Genomic DNA, 20,896 nt, shown 5'->3' on the forward strand with positions numbered 1-20,896 from the left:
AAATTTGGAATCTTACATCACCCTAGACCTACTAATTCAGAATCTGCATCTTAAATAGCTCTCAGATTTGTATGCACATCAAAGTTGAGAAGCTCTGATGTATTTACCCTCAGGATATAGCTTTGACCACTTGGACAATTTGCTTTTGTAAGCGATTGATCACATTAATGGATACTTTAAGAAAAAAACTTAAATATCATAAAGACATGATAATGTGAGTTGTGCACCTGAAGCCCTAAAGGTAATACAGGAATAAAGTTTTTAAAATGGACCCCAACTGTAATATTGATGAGATTGTTGGTAGAACCAAAAATATATTTTTGTTTTCAGCATGCTAGCATATAGGAAGTATCTCTTCATTTGCCATGTATGAAGATCCATTGATCTCTAACTTTATTTTGATTGATATTAACTTAAAAATAATTTACCCTCTACCTGATTCAGAAAGGATTTAAGGTAGCTTGATCATAAAGTGATAATTGAAGGAATTTGTCTATGTAATCTATGTATGTTTATAGTCAAAGAAAATAATACTATTATATATAACATTTTAATTCAAAATTATTTTATTAGTTATTTGTAAATTTTATTAGTATTACTTGGAAATTATGGCATTATTGTATATTATCACATTGTGACTAAGTGGTCATTTCATGTTTTAGATCTTGGTAATGTTCTCACTTCTACTCCAAACGCCAAAACTGTTAATGGTAAAGCTGAAAGCAGTGACAGTGGAGCCGAGTCTGAGGAAGAAGAGGCCCAAGAAGAAGTGAAAGGAGCAGAACAAAGTGATAATGGTAATGTTTGGAAAATTAGTTAGTAATTTTACAATAAATAAACTAAGAGGGTATGAAGACATTTGGGCTGATTTGGTATTGTAGAAGATTAAAGCAGGTGGTGGGATGTAAGCTGTTGACCTTATAACCAGGTTTGCTGTGGACCAAAAGGCTCTACTACACAGTATAGGAACAGCCAACCTTATGCATAAATGGAATAGATGTTAATTGAAGGTTGACAAGAATAGGCCACTCCTCCAAATGGATGGCCTGAAATGCTGCATTAGACATGTGCTATTTTAAGGTGTTGTTTCCAACATGAATCTGCATAAGTTACTAAGGATAGGAGACAAGTTAGACTCTCGATATCTTACCAAAAATAGAATGGAATCCAGAGAATAGGATACAGGCATAGTGTTTTTTTTTGTTTTTTTTTTTTATGAGATAGAGTCTTGCTCTGTTGCCCAGGCTGGAGTGCAGTGGTATGATCGCTGCTCACTGCAGCCTTTGCCACCCTCTGCAGCCTCAAGCCATCTTCCTGCCTCAGCCTCCCAATTAGCCGGGATTACAGGCATGCACCACCACACCCCACTAATTTTTGTATTTTTAGTAGAGACAGGATTTCACCATGTTGACCAGGCTGGTCTCGAACTCCTGACCTCAAGTGATCTGCCCACCTCAGCCTCCCAAAGTTCTGGGCTTATAGGCATGAGGCATCGCACCCGGCCTACAGGCATAAATTTTCATGAAGAAGGAACATTGGAATTATGGCTTAGAGCATTGAGGGCCCTGTTAGAATACCAATAACACATGGGAAGACTGTTTTCAAAAGGGGAGACAGAAAGACACTAAAACAAACTGTGCCCAGGCGCGGTTGCTCACGCTTATAATCCCAGCAGTTTGGGAGGCCGAGGCGGGCAGATCACCTGAGGTTGGGAGTTCGAGACCAGCCTGACCAACATGGTGAAACCCCATCTCTACTAAAAATAGAAAAATTAGCCAGGCATAGTGGTGGGTGCCTGTAATCCCACCTACTTGGGAGGCTGAGGCAGGAGAATCACTTGAACCCAGGAGGTGGAAGTTGCAGTGAGCCAAGATCATGCCATTGCACTCCAGCCTGGGTGACAGAGTGAGACGCAGTCTCAAAAAAAAAAAAAACTGCGTAACTTAGTTTTGCCTTCCCTTTCCAGTAAGGTATGACAAATAGCGCCTTCTTTAAGGATCCTTTTTATCAGCTATGCGGACCCCTTTGCACTGCTAGGTCTCATAGAGCAATCTGCTTATGCCTAAGGGAGTAAAAAGACTTTGAGAGATTACTTTTTAAAAGAAATTCTAGAAGATTGACAGAGAACTGAAACAGTTTTGAAGCCAGCATAGTTTGGGTGAGCTCTCAGCATATAGTAAACCTCATTTCAAGGAGCACACCTTCTCTTTGATCCAAGTAGGAAACCCTTCAAAGGGATTATGGTAGGTTAGGGAAATGACAGCTGGATATTAAAACATTGTATGCAGAAGGTGACCTACTGTGACCTTTTATGAATCTCTCCATTTTCTCATAAAAGGTAAGAAAATGATGAAGAAGTCAGCAGACCATAAGAATTTGGAAGTCATTGTCACTAATGGCTATGATAAAGATGGCTTTGTTCAGGATATACAGAATGACGTTCATGCCAGTTCTTCCCTGAATGGCAGAAGCACTGAAGAAGAAGTAAAGCCTATTGATGAAAACTTGGGGCAAACTGGAAAATCTGCTGTTTGCATTCACCAAGGTATTGTCCCCAAATAATTCTGTGTCCAGCCTCTTTCCTATGAATAGTCTTTTAATAATTACAGGATCTTTAGGATCAGTTTTGAATTTAAAAATCTCTAATTTAGTAATATCTTAGGGCTTATTAATATTATAAGCGTTATAGTTTTGAAATAGAGTGAATTAGGGCCAGGGTTATATATGTGTCTCTTTCTGTTGCCCAGGCTGGAGTGCAGTGGCATAGTCATGGCTCACTGCAGCCTTGAACTCCTGGGCAATTCTGCCTCAGCCTCCTGAGTAGCTGGGATTACAGGCATGTACCACCATGCCCAGTTAATGTTTAAATTTTTTGTAGAGACAGGGTTTTGCCAGGTTGCCCAGGCTGGTCTGGAACTCCTGGGTTCAAGTGATCTGCCTGCCTTGGCCTCCCAAAGTGCTAGGATTACAGGTTTGAGCCATGCACTGGCTTATTTTTTAATTTTTAGGGATACATAATAGTACATGTGAGAAATATCATTTCTTTTTTTTTTTTTTTTTTGTGATGGTGTCTCACTCTTTCACCCAGGCTGGAGTGCAGTGGTGCAATCTTGGCTCACTGCAACCTCCGCCCCTGGGTTCAAACAATTCTCCTGCCTCAGCCTCCCCAGTAGCTGGGATTACAGGCACGTGCCACCACGCCCAGCTAATTTTTGTATTTTTAGTAGAGACAGGGTTTCACCATGTTGGCCAGGGTGGTCTCGATCTCCTGACCTTGTGATCCGCCCGCCTCTGCCTCCCAAAGTGCTGGATTACAGGCGTGAGTCACGGTGCCCGGCCAAGAAACATGCATTTCTTAATGTAAGAACCAAACTTGCCTAGTTGGATCTTACATTTAGGCATCCTGCTTGGTAGGTAGTTTTCTCTTATAGGGTTATTAGGTTTTATAAGATTTCATCTAGGCTGTCTTTATGGAATTCAATGAAAAAATATTTTGTAATCTTTTCAAATAAAAATTATCAACTAAACTTAAAGTTTTGGTAAATTTTAAAAAGTGTGGCTTGATAAATCAAATTTGTCTCTCAGTATAAAAATAATATAAGGCTGATGAATTTTGAAAATGGAATAAAGGTCAGGCACGGTGGCTCACGCCTGTAATCCGAGCACTTTGGGAGGCCGAGGCGGGTGGATCACCTGAGGTCAGGAGTTCAAGACCAGCCTGACCAACAATGTGAAACTCCGTCTCTACTAAAAATACAAAAGTTGGCCGGGTGCAGTGATTCATGCCTGTAATCCCAGCACTTTGGGAGGCTGAGGCAGGCGGATCACCTGAGGTCAGAAGTTCGAGACCAGCCTGGCCAGCATGGCAAAACCCCATCTCAAGTAAAAATACAAAAAATTAGCTGGGCTTGGTGGTGTGCACCTGTAATCCCAGCTACTTGGAGGCTGATGCAGGAGAATCACTTGAACCCAGGAGGCAGAGGTTGCAGTGAGCCGAGATCACGCCACTGCACTCCAGCCTGGCAACAGAACGAGACTCCGTCTCAAAAACCAAAAAAAAACAGTATTTTGGGAGGCCAAGGTGGGTGGATCATCTGAGCTCAGGAGTTTGAGACCAGCCTAACCAATATGGAGAAACCCTGTCTCTACTAAAAATGCAAAATTACCTAGGTGTGGTGGCCCGTACCTGTAATCCCAGCTACTTGGGAGGCTGAGGCGGGAGAATCACTTGAATCTGGGAGGCGGAGGTTGCTGTGAGCTGAGATCGCACCACTGCACTCCAGCCTGGGCCACAAGAGCAAAACTCCGTCGCAAAAACAAAACAAAATGAAACAAAAATTAGCTGGGCATGGTGGTGGGCACCTGTAATCCTAGCTACTTGGGAGGCTGAGGCAGTCGAATCGCTTGAACTCAAGAGGTAGAAGTTGCAGTGAGCCAAGATCACACCACTGCACTCCAGCCTGGGCAACAGAGCAAGACTCCATCTCAAAAAAACAAAGGAATAAGTTTGTTTTTCTTCTACTGTAGTATAATTACCCTATCTGCACTTTTGTTCATATTTAGATATAAATGATGATCATATTGAAGATGTTACAGGAATTCAGCATTTGACAAGCGATTCAGACAGTGAAGTTTACTGTGATTCTATGGAACAATTTGGACAAGAAGAGGTAAAAATGACATTTTCTGATTGGTGTATTTTCAAAGTGGTAAATTAGAATTCAATGCATAACTTCCATTAGTAGCAAATATACATGCTATTTTTCATTTTGAAAATATACCCCTAAAATGTTTAAACATTTGTATTTTAAACTATTTTTTATGAATTCAAAAATAGGTAAAATTCTGGAAAAGTCAAAGAAAAATTAATAATAATTAACTATTCCATTATAACTAATAATATACATATATTTATAAATATTCTAGGAGACATGGGATGGGGATGCAGAGAAAACACTTTTTATGCTAGTCCCGATGTTTGAAACATTTATTAATGTTCAGGAAAATTGAATGATCTTCTTTGTTGTTGGTTTTTGTTTTTTAGAGGTGGGGTCTCCGCCTGTTACCCAGGCTGGAGTGCAGTGGTGCAATCTCGGATCACTGCAACCTCCGCCTCCTAGGTTCAAGCAATTCTCCTGCCTCAGCCTCCCAAGTAGCTGGGATTACAGGCATGTGCCACCACACCTGGGTAATTTTTGTATTTTTAGTAGAGACAAGAGTTTCACCATGTTGGCCAGGTTGGTTTCAAACTCCTGACCTCAAGTGATCTGCCCACCTCAGCATCTCAAAGTGCTGGGATTATGGACGTGAGCCATTGCGCCCAGCCTAAAAATGGGTTCTTGATATGTTGCCCAGGCTGGTCTCAAACTCCTAGCCTCGATCAGTGCTCCCACCTCGGCCTCCCAGAATGCCAGGATTACAGGTGTGAGCCACCAAGCCTGGCCTGAATAATTTTCAAACAAATAAGTCTGTTCTTCACATTGACTGTAATTCACTGGATTGAAATTTTTAGTGGAAATAATTTTTAAATTTCAGTTAATTAAGATCCAGTATTGGAAGAGAAAACTTGAAAAAAAAACATAGAACATCCATGAATTCTTTTTCTCAACTTTTTCTGATAATGATGATAGCAGTATTTTAATTTTTAATTTTTAAATTTTTAATTTTAATGGGCACATAGTAGGTGTATATATTCATAGGTTAGACTGGGCTCAGTGGCTCACACCTGTAATCCCAGGAGGCTGAGGCAGGAACTCCGCTTGAAACCAGGAGTTTGAGACCAGCCTGGGCAAGATGGCGAGACCCCCATCTCCACTTTATTTTTGTAAAATATAAAAAATATAATAAATATATATTTATGGGGTACATGAGATATTTTGGTGCAGGCATATGATATGTAATAATCACATCAGGGTAAATGGAGTATCCATTATTTCAGGCACTCATCATTTCTTTGTGTTCCAAACATTCCAATTGTACTCCCTCAGTTATTCTAAAATGTACAACAAAGTATTGCCGACTATAGCCACTCTGCTGTGCTATCAGGTACTAGATCTTATTCATTGTATTTCCATCTCCATGAGTTTGTTTTAATTTTTAGCTCTCACAAATAAGTGAGACCATTTGAAGTTTTTCTTTCTGTGCCTGGCTTATTTCACTAAAGATAATATCTTCCAATTCCATCCATATTGCAAATGACAGGATCTCATTCTTTTTTATGGTAGAATAGTACTCCATCGTGTATATGTACCACATTTTCTTTATCCATTCGTCTGTTGATGGAGACTTAGGTTGCTTCCAAATCTTGGCTATTGTGAATAATGCTGCAATAAACATGGGAGTGCTGATATCTTTTCAATATATTGATTTCCTTTCTTTTGGGTATACAGCCAGCAGTGGAATTGCTGGTCATATGGTAACTCTATTTTTAGTACTTTTTTTTTTTTTTTGAGATGGAGTTTCGCTCTTGTTGCCCAGGCTAGAGTGCAATGGGACGATCTTGGCTCACTGCAACCTCCGCCTCCCAGGTTCAAGTGATTCTCCTGCTTCAGCCTCCTGAGTAGCTGGGATTACAGACATGCACCACCATGCCCAGCTAATTTTGTACTTTTAGTAGAGACGGGGTTTCTCCATGTTGGTCAGGCTGGTCTCGAACTCCTGACCTCAGGTGATCTGCCTGCCTTGGCCTCTCAAAGTGCTGGGATTACAGGCGTGAGCCACCACGCCCGGCTTGTTTGTTTGTTTTTTGAGGAACTTCCATACTGTTCTCCATAGTGGCTGTACTAATTTTACATTCTCACCAACAACGTACAGGAGCTTCCTTTTCTTCACATCCTTGCCAGCATTTGTTATTGCTTGTCTTTGGGATAAAACCCATTTTAACTGGGGCAAGATAATATCTCATTGTAGTTTTGATTTGCATTTCGCTGATGATCAGTGATGTTGAACACCTTTTCATATACCTGTTGGCCATTTGTAGGTCTTTTGAGAAATGTCTATTCAGATCTTTTGCCCAGTTTTAATCAGGTTATTAGATTTTTTTCCTATTGAGTTGTTTACGCTCCTTATGTATTCTACTTATTAATCTGACAAGGGGGTGGTTTTGACAGCTGTATTTCTGTTTGGCCTTTTTATATCCTCTCCCCATTCTGTCTCCTACCTACCTATCCTGTTCTAATACAGTTCAGTGTGTCTTATAGAAAATCATTTATCTTCTGCCTCCCTGAAATGATTTTAACTTTTTGTGTTTTTCCCCTTTTCTCATTTCATAATGCAATTAAATCTACCCCTTTTCTCAAATTTTAAAAACACATGAATAAAATTTATTTTACTTAAGGTCAAACACAAATGGAGTGGCGTAGGCCGATCATGGTGGCTGACACCTATAATCCCAACACTGTGGGAGGCCGAGGCAGGTGGATCCCTTGAGCTCACGAGTTTCAGAGCCACGTGAGCAACATGGCAAAACCCTGTCTCTACAAAAAAATAAAAAAATTAGCCAGGCATGGTAGCTACTTGGGGAGGATTGCTTGAGCCTGGGAGGCAGAGGTTGCAGTGAGAGAAGGCCCCCCCCCCGCCCCCCACCGTGGGAAAAAAAGAAAAAACTTTTCTCAAAAAAAAAAAAAAAAAAAAAAAAAAGGAAAAAGCAGCATAAATTGGAAGAATAATGATAAGGAAGCCAAACTGAGAATGAGTGAAATTAGTGAAAAACGAAAAACTCTGATTCCCTTTTATTTTTTTCTTTTTAAAAAAGAGATGTTTGGGGAAGGTTGATGAAAGGGACCAGATAGAGATTAATCTCAGTAAATAGCCAGCTGCTAAATTCTAGTTTTGTTCTATTTTCTCTCTCAATCAGTTAATGGACTAAAGCCCAAGGGGCTGTCTGACCTGGCTTCTGGAGTGCAGTGGCACAATCTGGGCTCACTGCAACCTCCACCTCCTGGGTCCAAGTGATTCTTGTGCCTCAGCCTTCCAACTAGCTGGGACTACAGGCACGTGCCGCCCTGACTGGCTAATTTTTGTATTTTTAGTAAAGACGGGGTCTCATCATGTTGGCCAGGCTGGTCCTGTACTCCTGGCCTCAAGCAATCTGCCCACCCTGGCCTCTCAAACTGCTGGGATTATAGGTGTGAGCCACCATGCCGGTCCCTTGCTGGCCTCTGTTAACACCACTCTCCTGTTTGGTCGTTGCTCACCGCCCACCCTGGCCTTCTCTCTGTTTCTCTAATGTGTCAAGTCCCTTTCCACCCCCACCCCCACTTGTACATCGTCCCTCTTCACTGAGGACTCTTATATACCCTTTATACCCTAACTCAGTTGTCCCTTCTTGAAGGAAACCTTAGATAAGATACAACTCACCTCATCACCACCTTCACCAAGTCCAGTTAATTATAGGTTGTCATCCATCAATGTCTTAGGTGGGTTCTTTTAAAAACACATTTAGACTCTGCCTACGCAGTAGCCATTCTTTAGTCCTTTACTTTCTTAATAAACATGCTTTGACTTAAAAAAAATATTTAGGTAGTAATCTCTAAGAATAAAGTAAGCATAGAAATGTAGATGTTTCTTTAATAACTGACTCACAAAAACAACTCACTGGGCAGGCGCAGGGGCTCACTTGTGTAATCCCAGCAGTTTGGGAGGCCGAGGTGGGCGGATCATGAGGTCAGGAGATTGAGACCATCCTGGCCAACATGGTGAAACCCCATCTTTCCTAAAAACACAAAAATTAACCAGGCGTGGCGGTGCGTGCCTGTAATCCCAGCTACTCGGGAGGCTGAGGCAGGAGAATTGCTTGAACCCGGGAGATGGAGGTTGCAGTGAGCCGAGATCGTGCCACTGAACTCCAGCCTGGTGACAGAACGAGAATCCATCTCAAAAACAAACAAACAAAACAATTCACTGCCCAAGCTTCTTGATTCTGTTCATGGACAAATCATTCTTGTCCTATTTCTTCCCTGCAGGTAGGAAGCAGCATATGAATTGAAGACATTTTTTAGAAAAAGAATATTTCCAATAATAACATGAAAGAACATTTTAGGAAAACAATATTTCTCCTATTGCTGTAAAAACTTTGTGGTTTATAATTCACGTTTCTAGCTTTTAACTAAGTGTCATTTCTAATTTGTAGTCTTTAGACAGCTTTACGTCCAACAATGGACCATTTCAGTATTACTTGGGTGGTCATTCCAGTCAACCCGTGGAAAATTCTGGATTTCATGAAGATGTTCAAGTACCTCCTGGAAATGGCAACATTGGGAATATGCAGGTGGTTGCAGTTGAAGGAAAAGGTGAAGTCAAGCATGGAGGAGAAGATGGCAGGAATAACAGCGGAGCACCATACCGGGAGAAGCGAGGCGGAGAAAGTGACGAATTCTCTAATGTTAGAAGAGGAAGAGGTGTGGATTACCTTTTTTCTTCCCTCACTATCTTTATTGATTTACTTACTTATTTTTGAGATGGAGTCTCACGCTCTGTCGCCCAGGCTGGTGTGCAGTGGTGCAGTCTCGGCTCACTGCAACCTCTGCCTCCCGGGTTCAAGTGATTCTCCTGCCTCAGCCTCCCGAGTAGCTGGGATTATAGGCACCCGCCACCACGCCTGGTTAATTTTTGTATTTTTAGTAGAGATGGGGTTTCACCATGTTGGCCAGGCTGGTCTCGAACGCCTGATCTCAGGTGATCCACCCACCTCGGCCTCCCAAAGTGCTGGGATTACAGGCGTGAGCTGTGCCCGGCCGCCTGACTAATTTAAAAAGTTTTTTTTGTAGAGATGGGCATCTCACTATGTTGCCCAGACTGATCTCAAAATTTACCTCCTTTTGATACAACAATAGAAGTCTTGAAAACAGCATCAGGCACCTCAGTGCCCTCTTTGGGGTCTAACTTGGCAAATAGCTCTAATTCGGTTTCCCTTTTAATCCCCATCAACGCTTGATGCAGGTTCAGCTATGGTAATTCTGCTGCAGTGGAGATCCAGGATGCTAAAGGGCAATGAGCTAGACAATTTCCTATTTATTATTCAAAACAAAACTTGCCCATTATATTAGCAAATGTAAAATTTTGTAATATTCCATTCCGGCAAGGGTAGGGTAACACAATAGTATCTTTTATACTGTGCAATATAACACTGTTTCAGCCTTCTGAAAAATAGCTTGGGAACCTTGACCCAGTTGTTATCCTTTAATCCAGTAGTGATTCTTTTTGGAATCTGTCTTAAAGAGATCAGGGGAAATTTGGATGAGGATTTACATACAAAACCATTCATTGCAATTTTGTTTGTAACAGAAAAAATTTGAACTCATCCTACCTATCCAAAAGGGGAGAATGGTTGAGTGAATTATTTCATAACCTAACTAGGGAATTTATGTAACCATTTAAGTGTTTTTGGAATAAAATTTAATGAGGCAGATAAGTGTTCATAATATGATTTTAAAACTAGGACATAAAATCATATATAAGGGGTAATGCCAATTTTGTAAATATATGCCCAGAGGAAAGAATGGATGGATATATAACAATCTTAATAGTAGTGAGATTTCTATAAGGAACACACAATTTAGAATAAGAAGAACACATTTAAAATCTTTTGGATGGCTGGGCGTGGTGGCTCACTTTTGTAATCCCAGCACTTTGGGAGGCCGAGGCAGGTGGATCACTTGAGGTCAGGAGTTCAAGACCAGCCTGGCCAACAAGGTGAAACTTCGTCTCTACTAAAAATACAAAAATTAGCCCGGCGTAGTGGCATGCACCTATAATCCCAGCTGCTTGGGAGGCTGAGGTAGGAGAATCGGCCGAACCTAGAAGGCAGAGGTTGCAGTGAGCCATTGCACTCCAGCCTGGGCAACAGAGTGAGACTCTGTCTCAGAAACAAACAGACAAATACCTTCGGAGATTTATAATGTAATTAAACAAAAAAAAGACCAAAAAGGCAAACATAGCTCTTTACTGTAACTTTTAATACTCTAAAGAAGTAGTCTTCATGGCCAGGAGTGGTGGCTCATACCTGTAATCCCAGCAGTTTGGGAGGCCAGGGCAGGTGGATTGCTTGATCCCAAGCATTCCAGACCAGTCTGGGTAACATGGGGAGACCTTGTCTCTATTTGAAAAAAAAAAAAGTCTTTGAATTTTTCAGTCTGGTTACCCTATTAGTAAAGAATTTTTGAGCATGCACTCCAAATGTGTGTATTATTTGTGAATTATTTGCATAATGTATTAGTATATTATGTATATTATAGAACCTTAGCAAAAAATTTTAGAATATATCAATATGAATAGAAGTTTACAAATCAATTTCTTTGATCTCAGCAGTTTATTTTATGTACTTCCTGACTGCTTCTACTCCACGTTGGAAGTTTATTTTTTATTTTTTTGAGATGGTGTATCGCTCTGTCGCCCAGGCTGGAGTGCAGTGGTGCGATCTCGGCTCACTGCAACCACCACCTCCAGGGTTCAAACGATTCTCCTGCCTCAGCCTCCTGAGTAGCTGGGATTACAGTTGCATGCCACCACACCCGGCTAATTTTTGTATTTTTAGTAGAGACAGGGTTTTGCCATGTTGGCCAGGCTGGTCTTGAACTCCTGACCTCAGGTGATCCGCCCGTCTCAACCTCCCAAAGTGCTGGGATTACAGGTGTGAGCCACAGCTCCTGACCACACTTTGGAGATTTAGATCTCAAAGAAATAACAGAAGAAAATGAATAAAACACAGTTTCTACTTGTATAAGAATTATTTAAAACAAGCTTATTTTTGCCTCTTAAATAGGACATAGGATGCAACACTTGAGCGAAGGAACCAAGGGCCGGCAGGTGGGAAGTGGAGGTGATGGGGAGCGCTGGGGCTCCGACAGAGGGTCCCGAGGCAGCCTCAATGAGCAGATCGCCCTCGTGCTGATGAGACTGCAGGAGGACATGCAGAATGTCCTTCAGAGACTGCAGAAACTGGAAACGCTGACTGCTTTGCAGGTAAACTTCCAAATGTATCATACCTTCTTCTGCTTATTGATTCTGGAAAGCAATGTGGAGTCTGCGTTGATCATATTGACGTAAATTAATGTATTTTACTGATTTTTTTTAGAAAATAGAACTTGGTTTTGAAAATACTGTTTAAGAAAAGACTGACCCAGAAACTAATTACTGCTTAAAATAATAGGAAAATGGCTGGGCGCGGTGGCTCACGCCTGTAATCCCAACACTTTGGGAGGCTGAAGTGGGTGGATCACCTGAATTCAGGAGTTCGAGACCAGACTGGCCACCATGGTGAAATTCTGTCTCTACTAAAAATACAAAAGTTAGCCAGGTGTGGTGTTGCATACCTGTAATCCCAGCTACTTAGGAGGCTGAGGCAGGAGAGTCCCTTGAACCCGGAAAGCAGAGGTTTCAGTGAGCCGAGATCACACCACTGCACTCCAGCCTGGGTGACAGAGTGAGACTCTGTCTCAAAAAATATAAATAAATAAATAAATAAATGAAGGGAAAAGAGTTCATAGGAAGAGATACTACAGCTTGATTTATAGTTTCAACTGTGGCCTATGATAATCCCTGGACTCAGCTGCCCCTTCTTGAGTAACATTTGTTGGAGAGAATAAAGAGGTAATTAGCATTGACTGTCTGACCTAGCTGCAAACATTATATAACATCGAAGCATCATGCTGTAACAGATGTTAAGAAGTATTTGTAGGGATTAATCAAAGAAGACATGCTTCCATTGCAAGATAAATACATTAAATGTGACTCATGTAAAGAAACTGATACTGCAGGCTTTCCTAAACAACCAATGTGAATGAATATCTTTCTCTTTACCTAATCAGTAAGTTACTCAAGCTATCACTTCTTAAAAAATTATATGTATCTCCAGGATTCTCAGTTACATATTATTATTATTATTATTATTATGGTTATTTTTGAGATGGAATCTCGCTCTGTCACCAGGCTGGAGTGCAGTGGTGGGATCTCGGCTCACTGCAACCTCCACCTCCTGGGTTCAAACGATTCTCCTGCCTCAGCCTCCTGAGTAGCTGAGACTATAGGCGCATGCCACCATGCCCAGCTAATTTTTGTATTTTCAGTAGAGATGGGGCTTCACCATGTTGGCCAGGGTGGTCTCGATCTCTTGAACTCGTGATCCACCCGCCACAGCCTCCCAAAGTGCTGGGATTACAGGTGTGAGCCACCGTGCCTGGCCTCTCAGTTACATATTATTATTAATCAGACTGCAAATTCCTAGACTTCCAGGAGTCCATGAACACCCTAAAATACTATGCACATTTGTCTTTGATCTTGCATTTTTGATGGGAGAGGACTTGTTGTCTTCATCAGATCCTCAAGAAGGTGTATAAGGAAAAAGAGTTTAAAATAGTGCCTTATGACTGGGCACGGTGACTCACACCTGTAATTTCAGCACTTTGGGAGGCTGAGGTGAGGGGATCACTTGAGGCCAGGAGTTCCATACCAGCCTGGCCAGCATGGTGAAACCCTGTCTCTACTAAAAATACAAAAAATTAGCTGGGCGTCGTGGCGCATACCTGTAGTCCCAGCTACTCAGGAGGCTGAGGCATGAGAATCACCTGAACCCCGTTGGCGGAGGTTGCAGTGAGCCTAGATCACGTCACTGCCCTTGGCTTACTGTAACCTTCACCTCCTGGGCTCAAGTCATCCTCCCACCTCAGTCTCCTAAGTAGCTGGAACTACAGGTGCACACCACCACGTCTGGCTAATTTTTGTATTTTTTGTAGAAACAGAGTTTTGCCATGTTGCCCAGGCTGGTCTCAAACTCCTAAGCTCAAGTAATCAGCACACCTCGGCCTCCCAAAGTGCTTGGGATTATAGGCGTGAGCCACTGAGCCTGGCATGCTCTATGTTTTTGTTTTTGTTTTTTTTTTTAAGAATATTTTACATATATTCAATATCTTTAGTGATATTGAAATTCTGCTAAAATTCTTTTGATGTTTTTTCTTAGACATTTACTTTTTCACTGTTATAGAAAACTTTAGGCTAGGCCCATGGCTCACACCTATAATCTCAGCACTTTGGGAGGTCAAGGCAGGAGGATAACCTGAGGCTAGGAGTTCAAGACCAGCCTGGGCAACATGGCAAGACCCTGTGTCTACCAAAAAAATGAAATTAAAATAGCTAGACTTGGTGGTCAGCCCAGCTACTCAGAAGGCTGAGGCAGGATGATAGCTTGAACCCCGGAGTTCAAGGCTGCAGTGAGCCACGATCTCAACAGCCTGGGCAACAGAGCAAGACCTCATCTCTACAAAAATACAATAATAAAGTTCAAAAGATTTTGATTTAAGGACTTTTTTCCTTCAACTTTGCATAATTCACTTGGATGACTCATAGAAGAAATAAATTGGGCCAGGCATGGTGGCTCATGCCTATAACACCAACACTTTGGGAGGCTTAGGTGGGTGGATCACCTGAGGTCGGGAGTTTGAGACCGGCCTGGCCAACATAGTGAAACCCCATCTCTACTACTAAAAATACAAAAATTAGCTGGGTGTGGTGGTGCATGCCTCCCAGCTAATTGTGAGGCAGCGGTTGCAGTGAGCCGAGATCGTGTCTCAAAAAGAAAAGTTGAATAGGTAATGTAATAAGACTGTAAACATAAGAGTTTAGATTGATTTGAGGTTTTATTTTCATAATCTTATATAATTTGAGCTAAAAATTTAAAGCATTAAAGTATTGTTTGGCTTGCCGTTTTAGGGAACTTGTCCTTTGGTAAGTATTAGTTTCAGGATAATCAAAGTATAGTTAGCAGAAAAATACTGAATAAACTAATATTTCTACATTCCAACTGTTCTGTTCTATACATAAAGTAAACAAAAGCAACCAAAAAAACCTCAATATTTCTGCCTTTTAAAAAAAGATAGGAAATAGAATAATTACTGTGTTTTTTGTTTTTCCAAGGCTAAGTCACTTTCATTTGCATTTATAGGCAAAATCGTCAACATCAGCATTGCAGATTACTCCTCAGCCCACCTCACAGGTAAGACATTTTTTAAAAAACTTAAATGCCAGGGTTTCATGTGTTTTTTGTTGTTGTTTTTGTTTTTGTTTGATTCAGAGTCTCACTCTGTCGCCCAGGCTGGAGTGCAGTGGTGCGATCTCAGCTCACTGCAAGCTCTGCCTCCTGGGTTCACGCCATTCTCTTGCCTCAGCCTCCCAAGTAGCTGGGACTACAGGTGCCCGCCACCACGCCCGGCTAATTTTTTGTATTTTTAGTAGAGACAGGGTTTCACCGTGTTAGCCAAGATGGTCTCCATCTCCTGACCTCATGATCTGCCCACCTCGGCCTCCCAAAGTGCTGGGATTACAGGTGTGAGCCACCGCACCCAGCCCATGGTTTCATATGTTACAATACATTTAGATTATACCAAATATTTAAATCATTCCAAATGAAATCTACCTTTGCAGTTAAAAAATACTTGTTTTGTGTTTAAGTCCGAACTACTCCTGAAAGCCTGCTTCCTGAATTATACTCTGAAATGCAGAATATCTTCCTCCTTTCAGCAGGAGTGAGATTTGTACTAATTTTCTTTTCTACTTTCAAAATTATGAATTAGGTATGTTTTTAAGTTTATACGTGCAGTATTGAATAGATTGGTGACAAGCTTATTATATTTTCTCAGAGACCATCTTGGTGGCCCTTCGAGATGTCTCCTGGTGTGCTAACGTTTGCCATCATATGGCCTTTTATTGCACAGTGGTTGGTGTATTTATACTATCAAAGAAGGAGAAGGTAAGACCAGTTTCATCATTTGAAATGGTGTATAACTCTCATAACCTATAGTAGACAGAGTTTTCAGCAGCAATTAAGGGATGCTAGGTCCATTTTATAGATACATCGTCATAGTGAACATTCTATATTTATCCTGAGACTGAAACTGCCTTGGAAATGATGTCTTGTGGATTCCTAGGTACTTGTTAGACTTAAAAACATTTTCACTTGAGAGCATCTGATGGATTTATACACCTTTGATTTAGGCAACAACACAAAAAATGACTACACACTTCTTTTTTTTTTTTTTTTTTGAGACTGGGTCTCGTTTTGTTGCCCAGGCTGGAGGGCAGTGGCTATTCACAGGCATGATCATGTACACTGAAGCCTCAGACTCCTTGACTCAAGTAATCCTTTCTGCCTCATCCTCCTGAGTGGCTGGGACTACAGGCATATACCACTGGGTGTGGTTTATATGCATTTTAAATTTTATGGTTTGTGAGGAAACAATGTTCTGAAAGGCACGGTGGCTCACACCTATAATCCCAGCACTTTGGGGAGGGCGAAGCAGGAGGATTACTTGAGCAAAGAGTTTGAGACTAGCCTGGGCAATATAGGGAGATGCTGTCTCTATTTTAAACAATTAATTAAAAAGGAATTTGGAGGTACTTTTATTTTTTTAATTTATTTTATTTTATTAATTTATTTTTTTGAGATAGAGTTTTGCTTTTGTTGCCCAGGCTGGGGTGCAGTGGCACGATCTCGGCTCACTGCAACCTCTGCCTCCCAGGTTCAAGCGATTCTCCTGCCTCAGCCTCCCAGGTAGCTGGGATTACAGGCATGTGCCATCATGCCCAGCTAATTTTTGTATTTTTAGTAGAGGTGGAGTTTCACCATGTTGGCCAGACTGGCTCAAACCCCTGACCTCAGGTGATTCGCCCACCTTGGCCTCCCAAAGAGCTGGGATTACGGGCACAAGCCACTGTGCCCAGCCGGAGGTTACTTTAATTTAAGGGCCAGAATTCCAGTTTGGGATGACAAGATACCTCAAATAGGTCAGAAAATAATAGATTGGAATCCCTGAAAGTAATTCTGAGTCCGTCCATGTTAGGAATAACCTGAGGCCAAACCCTTGGGTTCAAGAAAATCCTTAAATCTAAAAAGTTGCCAGGTGTGGTGGCTCATGTCTATAATCCCAGGACTTTGGGAAGCTGAGATAGGTGGATTGCTTGAGCCCAGGAATTCAAGAACAGCCTGGGCAAGAAAGTGAGACTGTCTCTACAAAAAATTTAAAAAATTAAATAAAAAAATTAGCCAGGTTGGTGGTGCACACCTCTAGTCCCAGATACTTGGGAGGCTGAGGCAGGAGGATCAACTTGAGCCAAGGAGGTTGAGGCTGCCGTGAGTCATGATCGTGCCACTACATGCCAGTCTGGGTGATGGAGTGAGACTGTCTCAAAAAAAAAAAAAAAAAGATATAGACCTGAAGAAAAGAAAGGTCTTTTCTTCTTCTACACATTTTCAATTCCTCCTATGATGGTTGGGTTTAGTGGTCTACAGTGTTTTACATTTAAATATCCCTGGTAATAGGAAAGAAGAACCAACCATTTGTTAGATATGTAGTAATGCTGGATGTAAGCAGCAGGGCTCAGTGCCACTACAGGTAGATGTTTACATATTTTTAATACATCTCAAAGTTCCTTTCCATGTTTCCGTTGTAGAAAGTTGGGAGTTGGAGAGTAGAGGAATTTGCTTAAAAAAAAAAAAAACTCTAAAGCTTAATTTGGTTAATAATTTATTTTATGCTTAAGATGGAAGCAGCTTATTACTTCATTAAAGATTGAAAAAACAAACTACACTCTGCATCAACAGTCACATAAAATTGGAGTTTTTCTAAAAATGTTTAAAATGTTCTTTACTAATAGAAGTTTTGTAAAAGGTTGTTCACTATTTCTCCTAAATATCCCTTTTAGCTGTTCACAGATGTCTCTGAATGGAGAAATGCTTTCCTATTTTTAATTTTCTACTTGGTTGTTATTGAACCTTTGTAAGTTTTTTACCGCATGTTAACTGTTTGATCCTTCCAAATTGCAAATTCTGTAGCACTGTGCAACTTCATTTTGACGAGGTATAGTGTTTTTACATATTGTTTGCTTATATATGTAATAGATTAACTGTGGTTGGAAGTAGGGCCATATTTGATATGGTGGAAATAACTTTTAGCCTTGAGGGGACTTAGGCATCTTTTAATCTAACATTGTGTAGCAATTTTTCATCTGATAGTTAAAGGAATGAAGACCAGAGAGTAGTTGTATGGTTTGGAAGAGATAGGTTCTGTGTTAGAGATTAGGAGAAAGGTCTAGAAATCTGATTAGGATGGGGAAAGTGTGGGCAAGTAGAGGGTGTGCCCTACTCATAATAGGGATCATCCTATAGCTCATCCCTCAAAACAGTGTCTGGCATGTAGTAGGTGCTCAGTAAATGTGTGTTGAGTCTATGACTGAATCCCTCTTTGGGCAAGATGGCAAACGGAAGTACCATAAGACATGGAAAAGCTTTCATTTTATTGAATAAATATGTATGTGGACACAGACATACTAGGATATGTCTGATAGATACAGGATAGTCCTATATATATATAAAACATATAGGACCGGAGGCTGGAGTGCACTTGCATGATCTCAGCTCACTGCAACCTCCGAGTCCTGGATTCAAGTGATTTTCCTGCCTCAGCCTCCTGAGTAGCTGGAACTACAGGCATGTACCACCACGCCCAGCTAATTTTTGTATTTTTAGTAGAGACAGGGTTTCGCCATTTTGACCAGACTGGTCTTGAACTCCTGATCTCAGGTGATCCAGCTGCCTCGGCTTCCCAAAGTGCTGGGATTACAGGCGTAAGCCAGCACACTCAAGCTGTGATAAGCTTTTGAAAATAAATATCTTTTTCTTCAACATTAAAATTAATACATAAAGTCTGCTGCTTTTTTTTCTAGCGTAGAATAATATAAATTTAAAAGTAAAAGGGATTTCTTATGCTATCACTCTGCAATGGATCAGAAGAAAATTCTGTATGTGATAGGAAGAACAATACCTGCAGACTTCTTGTTCAGAAATAGGCCCTGAACAGTCTGCTGTGGTAACACCTGTCCCCGGTTGTCTAGCCTGACAACTCTGCTATTAAAATTATCCTTGAGTTAAATACTGAAAGCAGACCTGTTAAGTCTAAGAAACTACTCTTAAACTATTACTTTATTTATGTATTTATCTATTTGAGACAAGGTCTCACTGTCTTGCCTGGGCTGCAGTGTGGTGGTACAATCAGAGGTCAATGCAGCCTCACACTCCTGGGCTCAAGCAATCCTGCTGCCTCAGCCTCCTGAGAAGCTGGGACTATAGGCAGGTGTCAACTAATTTTCTTATTTTTGTTGAGATGGGGTCTCACTATATTGTCCAGGCTAGTCTTGAACTCCTGCCCTCAAGAGATCCTCCCACCTCAGCCTCTCTTGTACTAGGATTACAGGACTGAACCACCATGCCCGGCCTAAATTATTATTGTTACAAGAAAGGGGCCCCAATCCAGACCCCAAGAGGGAGTTCTTGGATCTCACACAAGAAAAAATTTAGGGCAACTCCATAAAGTAAAGTGAAAGCAAGTTTAAGAAAGTAGAGGAATAGGCCGGGTGCGGTGGTTCACGCCTGTAATCCCAGCACTTTGGGAGGCCGAGGTGAGCCGGTCACCTGAGGTCAGGAGTTCGAGACCAGCTTGACCAACATGGTGAAACCCTATCTCTACTAAAAATACAGAAATTAGCTGGGTGTGGTCTGGCGCCTGTAATCCCAGCTACTTGGGAGGTTGAGGCAGGGGAATCGCTTGAACCCAGGAGGCGGAAGTTGCAGTAAGCTGAGATCGTGCCACTGCACTCCAGCCTGGGCGACACAGTGAGACTCCATCTCAAAAAAAAAAAAAAAAAAGAAAAAAGAAAGTAGAGGGATAGAATAATGGCTGCTCATTGCCCATTTTTGTGGTTCTTTCTAAACAAGGTGTGGATTATTTGTGCCTCCCCTTTTTAGACCACATAGGGTAACTTCCTGACATTGCCATGGCATTTGTAAACTGTCATGGTGCTGGTGGGAGTGTAGCAGTGAGGACGACCAGAGGTCACTCTCATCACCATCTTGGTTTTGGTGGGTTTTAGCCAGCTTCTTTACTGCAACCTGTTTTATCAGCAAGGTCTTTATGACCTGTATCTTGTGCTGACCTCCTGTCTCATCCTGTGACTTAGAATGGCTTAACCTGAGAATGCAGCCCAGTAGGTCTCAGCCTCATTTTACCCAGCCCCTATTCAAAATGGAGTTGCTCTGGTTCACATGCCTCTGACATTACTTTGAAGGAAAGGATGTTTCTAACCAGTTTTCTTTCTTTTTTTTTTTTCTTTGCGACAGAGTCTCACTCTGTCCCTCAGGCTGGATTGCAGTGGCGTAATCTTGGCTCACTGCAAGCTCCACCTCCCAGGTTCACGCCATTGTCCCTCAGTCTTCCCAGTAGCTGGGACTACAGGCGCCCGCCGCCACACCTGGCTAATTTTGTTTTTGTATTTTTAGTAGAGATGGCCAGGATAGTCTCGACTAACCTGTTTTCTTAAGCAGCCTGCCCAGATTCCTAAATTGCTATCATGTAATCTTCCTGGGGACATTCAGCCTTCGGTAGAGAGGTAATAAATACAAACTTGTTGGGAGTGGGGAGGGTCTCAGGAGGATTATTCTCCAAATGGAGCCTAGGGCAGAAGGCACTGACACAAAAAGTCAGGCCCGGGCTTCTGAGGAGGGGAAGGAATTGCAGCAGTGCAGCTACAGCAGCATTCACTGTGGCGAAGGGAAAGGCAGAATTTATTCCTGTTCCCTTATCTGTTGTTCCCTGTGACTTTTCTTCTATCACACTATACCCTCCATTTTGCAAGATGATTTAAAACAAAACAAAACAGAAAGACCTCACTAAGAGCCTGAAAACAATTCTAAAGTTCTGAAGACAGTGATTTATGTTCACTCTATTACCTTAGAAGATTGGGAGTTCAGGCTGGGCACAGTGGCTCACACCTGTAATCCCAGCACTTCAGGAGGCTGAGGCAGCAGAATAGCTTGAACCCGGGAGGTGGAGGTTGCAGTGAGCCGAGATCGCGC

General features: G+C 41.6%; 1 protein-coding gene across 10 annotated transcripts in view; it reads left to right on the plus strand.

Moving 5' to 3' along the window:
* The window catches only part of ACBD5 (acyl-CoA binding domain containing 5), a 37,952-nt gene extending 21,969 nt beyond the window's left edge, over nucleotides 1-15,983 (plus strand). For 3 of the 10 annotated variants that reach the window (XM_058436601.1, XM_032144601.2, XM_032144610.2), the window contains exons 7-13: nucleotides 663-797; nucleotides 2,339-2,545; nucleotides 4,564-4,670; nucleotides 9,131-9,398; nucleotides 11,762-11,961; nucleotides 14,936-14,986; nucleotides 15,630-15,980. In XM_058436601.1, coding sequence (XP_058292584.1) covers nucleotides 663-797; nucleotides 2,339-2,545; nucleotides 4,564-4,670; nucleotides 9,131-9,398; nucleotides 11,762-11,961; nucleotides 14,936-14,986; nucleotides 15,630-15,743 — 1,082 coding nt within the window. In that variant the 3' untranslated portion in view covers nucleotides 15,744-15,980. Of the gene's footprint in view, nucleotides 1-662; nucleotides 798-2,338; nucleotides 2,546-4,563; nucleotides 4,671-9,130; nucleotides 9,399-11,761; nucleotides 11,962-14,935; nucleotides 14,987-15,629 lie in introns of all 10 variants that reach the window. The other 7 variants (XM_032144587.2, XM_032144593.2, XM_058436604.1 and 4 more) reach the window with 5 other exon arrangements.
* The last annotated feature ends 4,913 nt before the right edge of the window (nucleotides 15,984-20,896 follow it).

The sequence above is a fragment of the Hylobates moloch genome, unplaced genomic scaffold (genome assembly GCF_009828535.3).
Source record: "Hylobates moloch isolate HMO894 unplaced genomic scaffold, HMol_V3 SCAFFOLD_3, whole genome shotgun sequence".
Lineage (NCBI taxonomy): Eukaryota > Metazoa > Chordata > Mammalia > Primates > Hylobatidae > Hylobates > Hylobates moloch.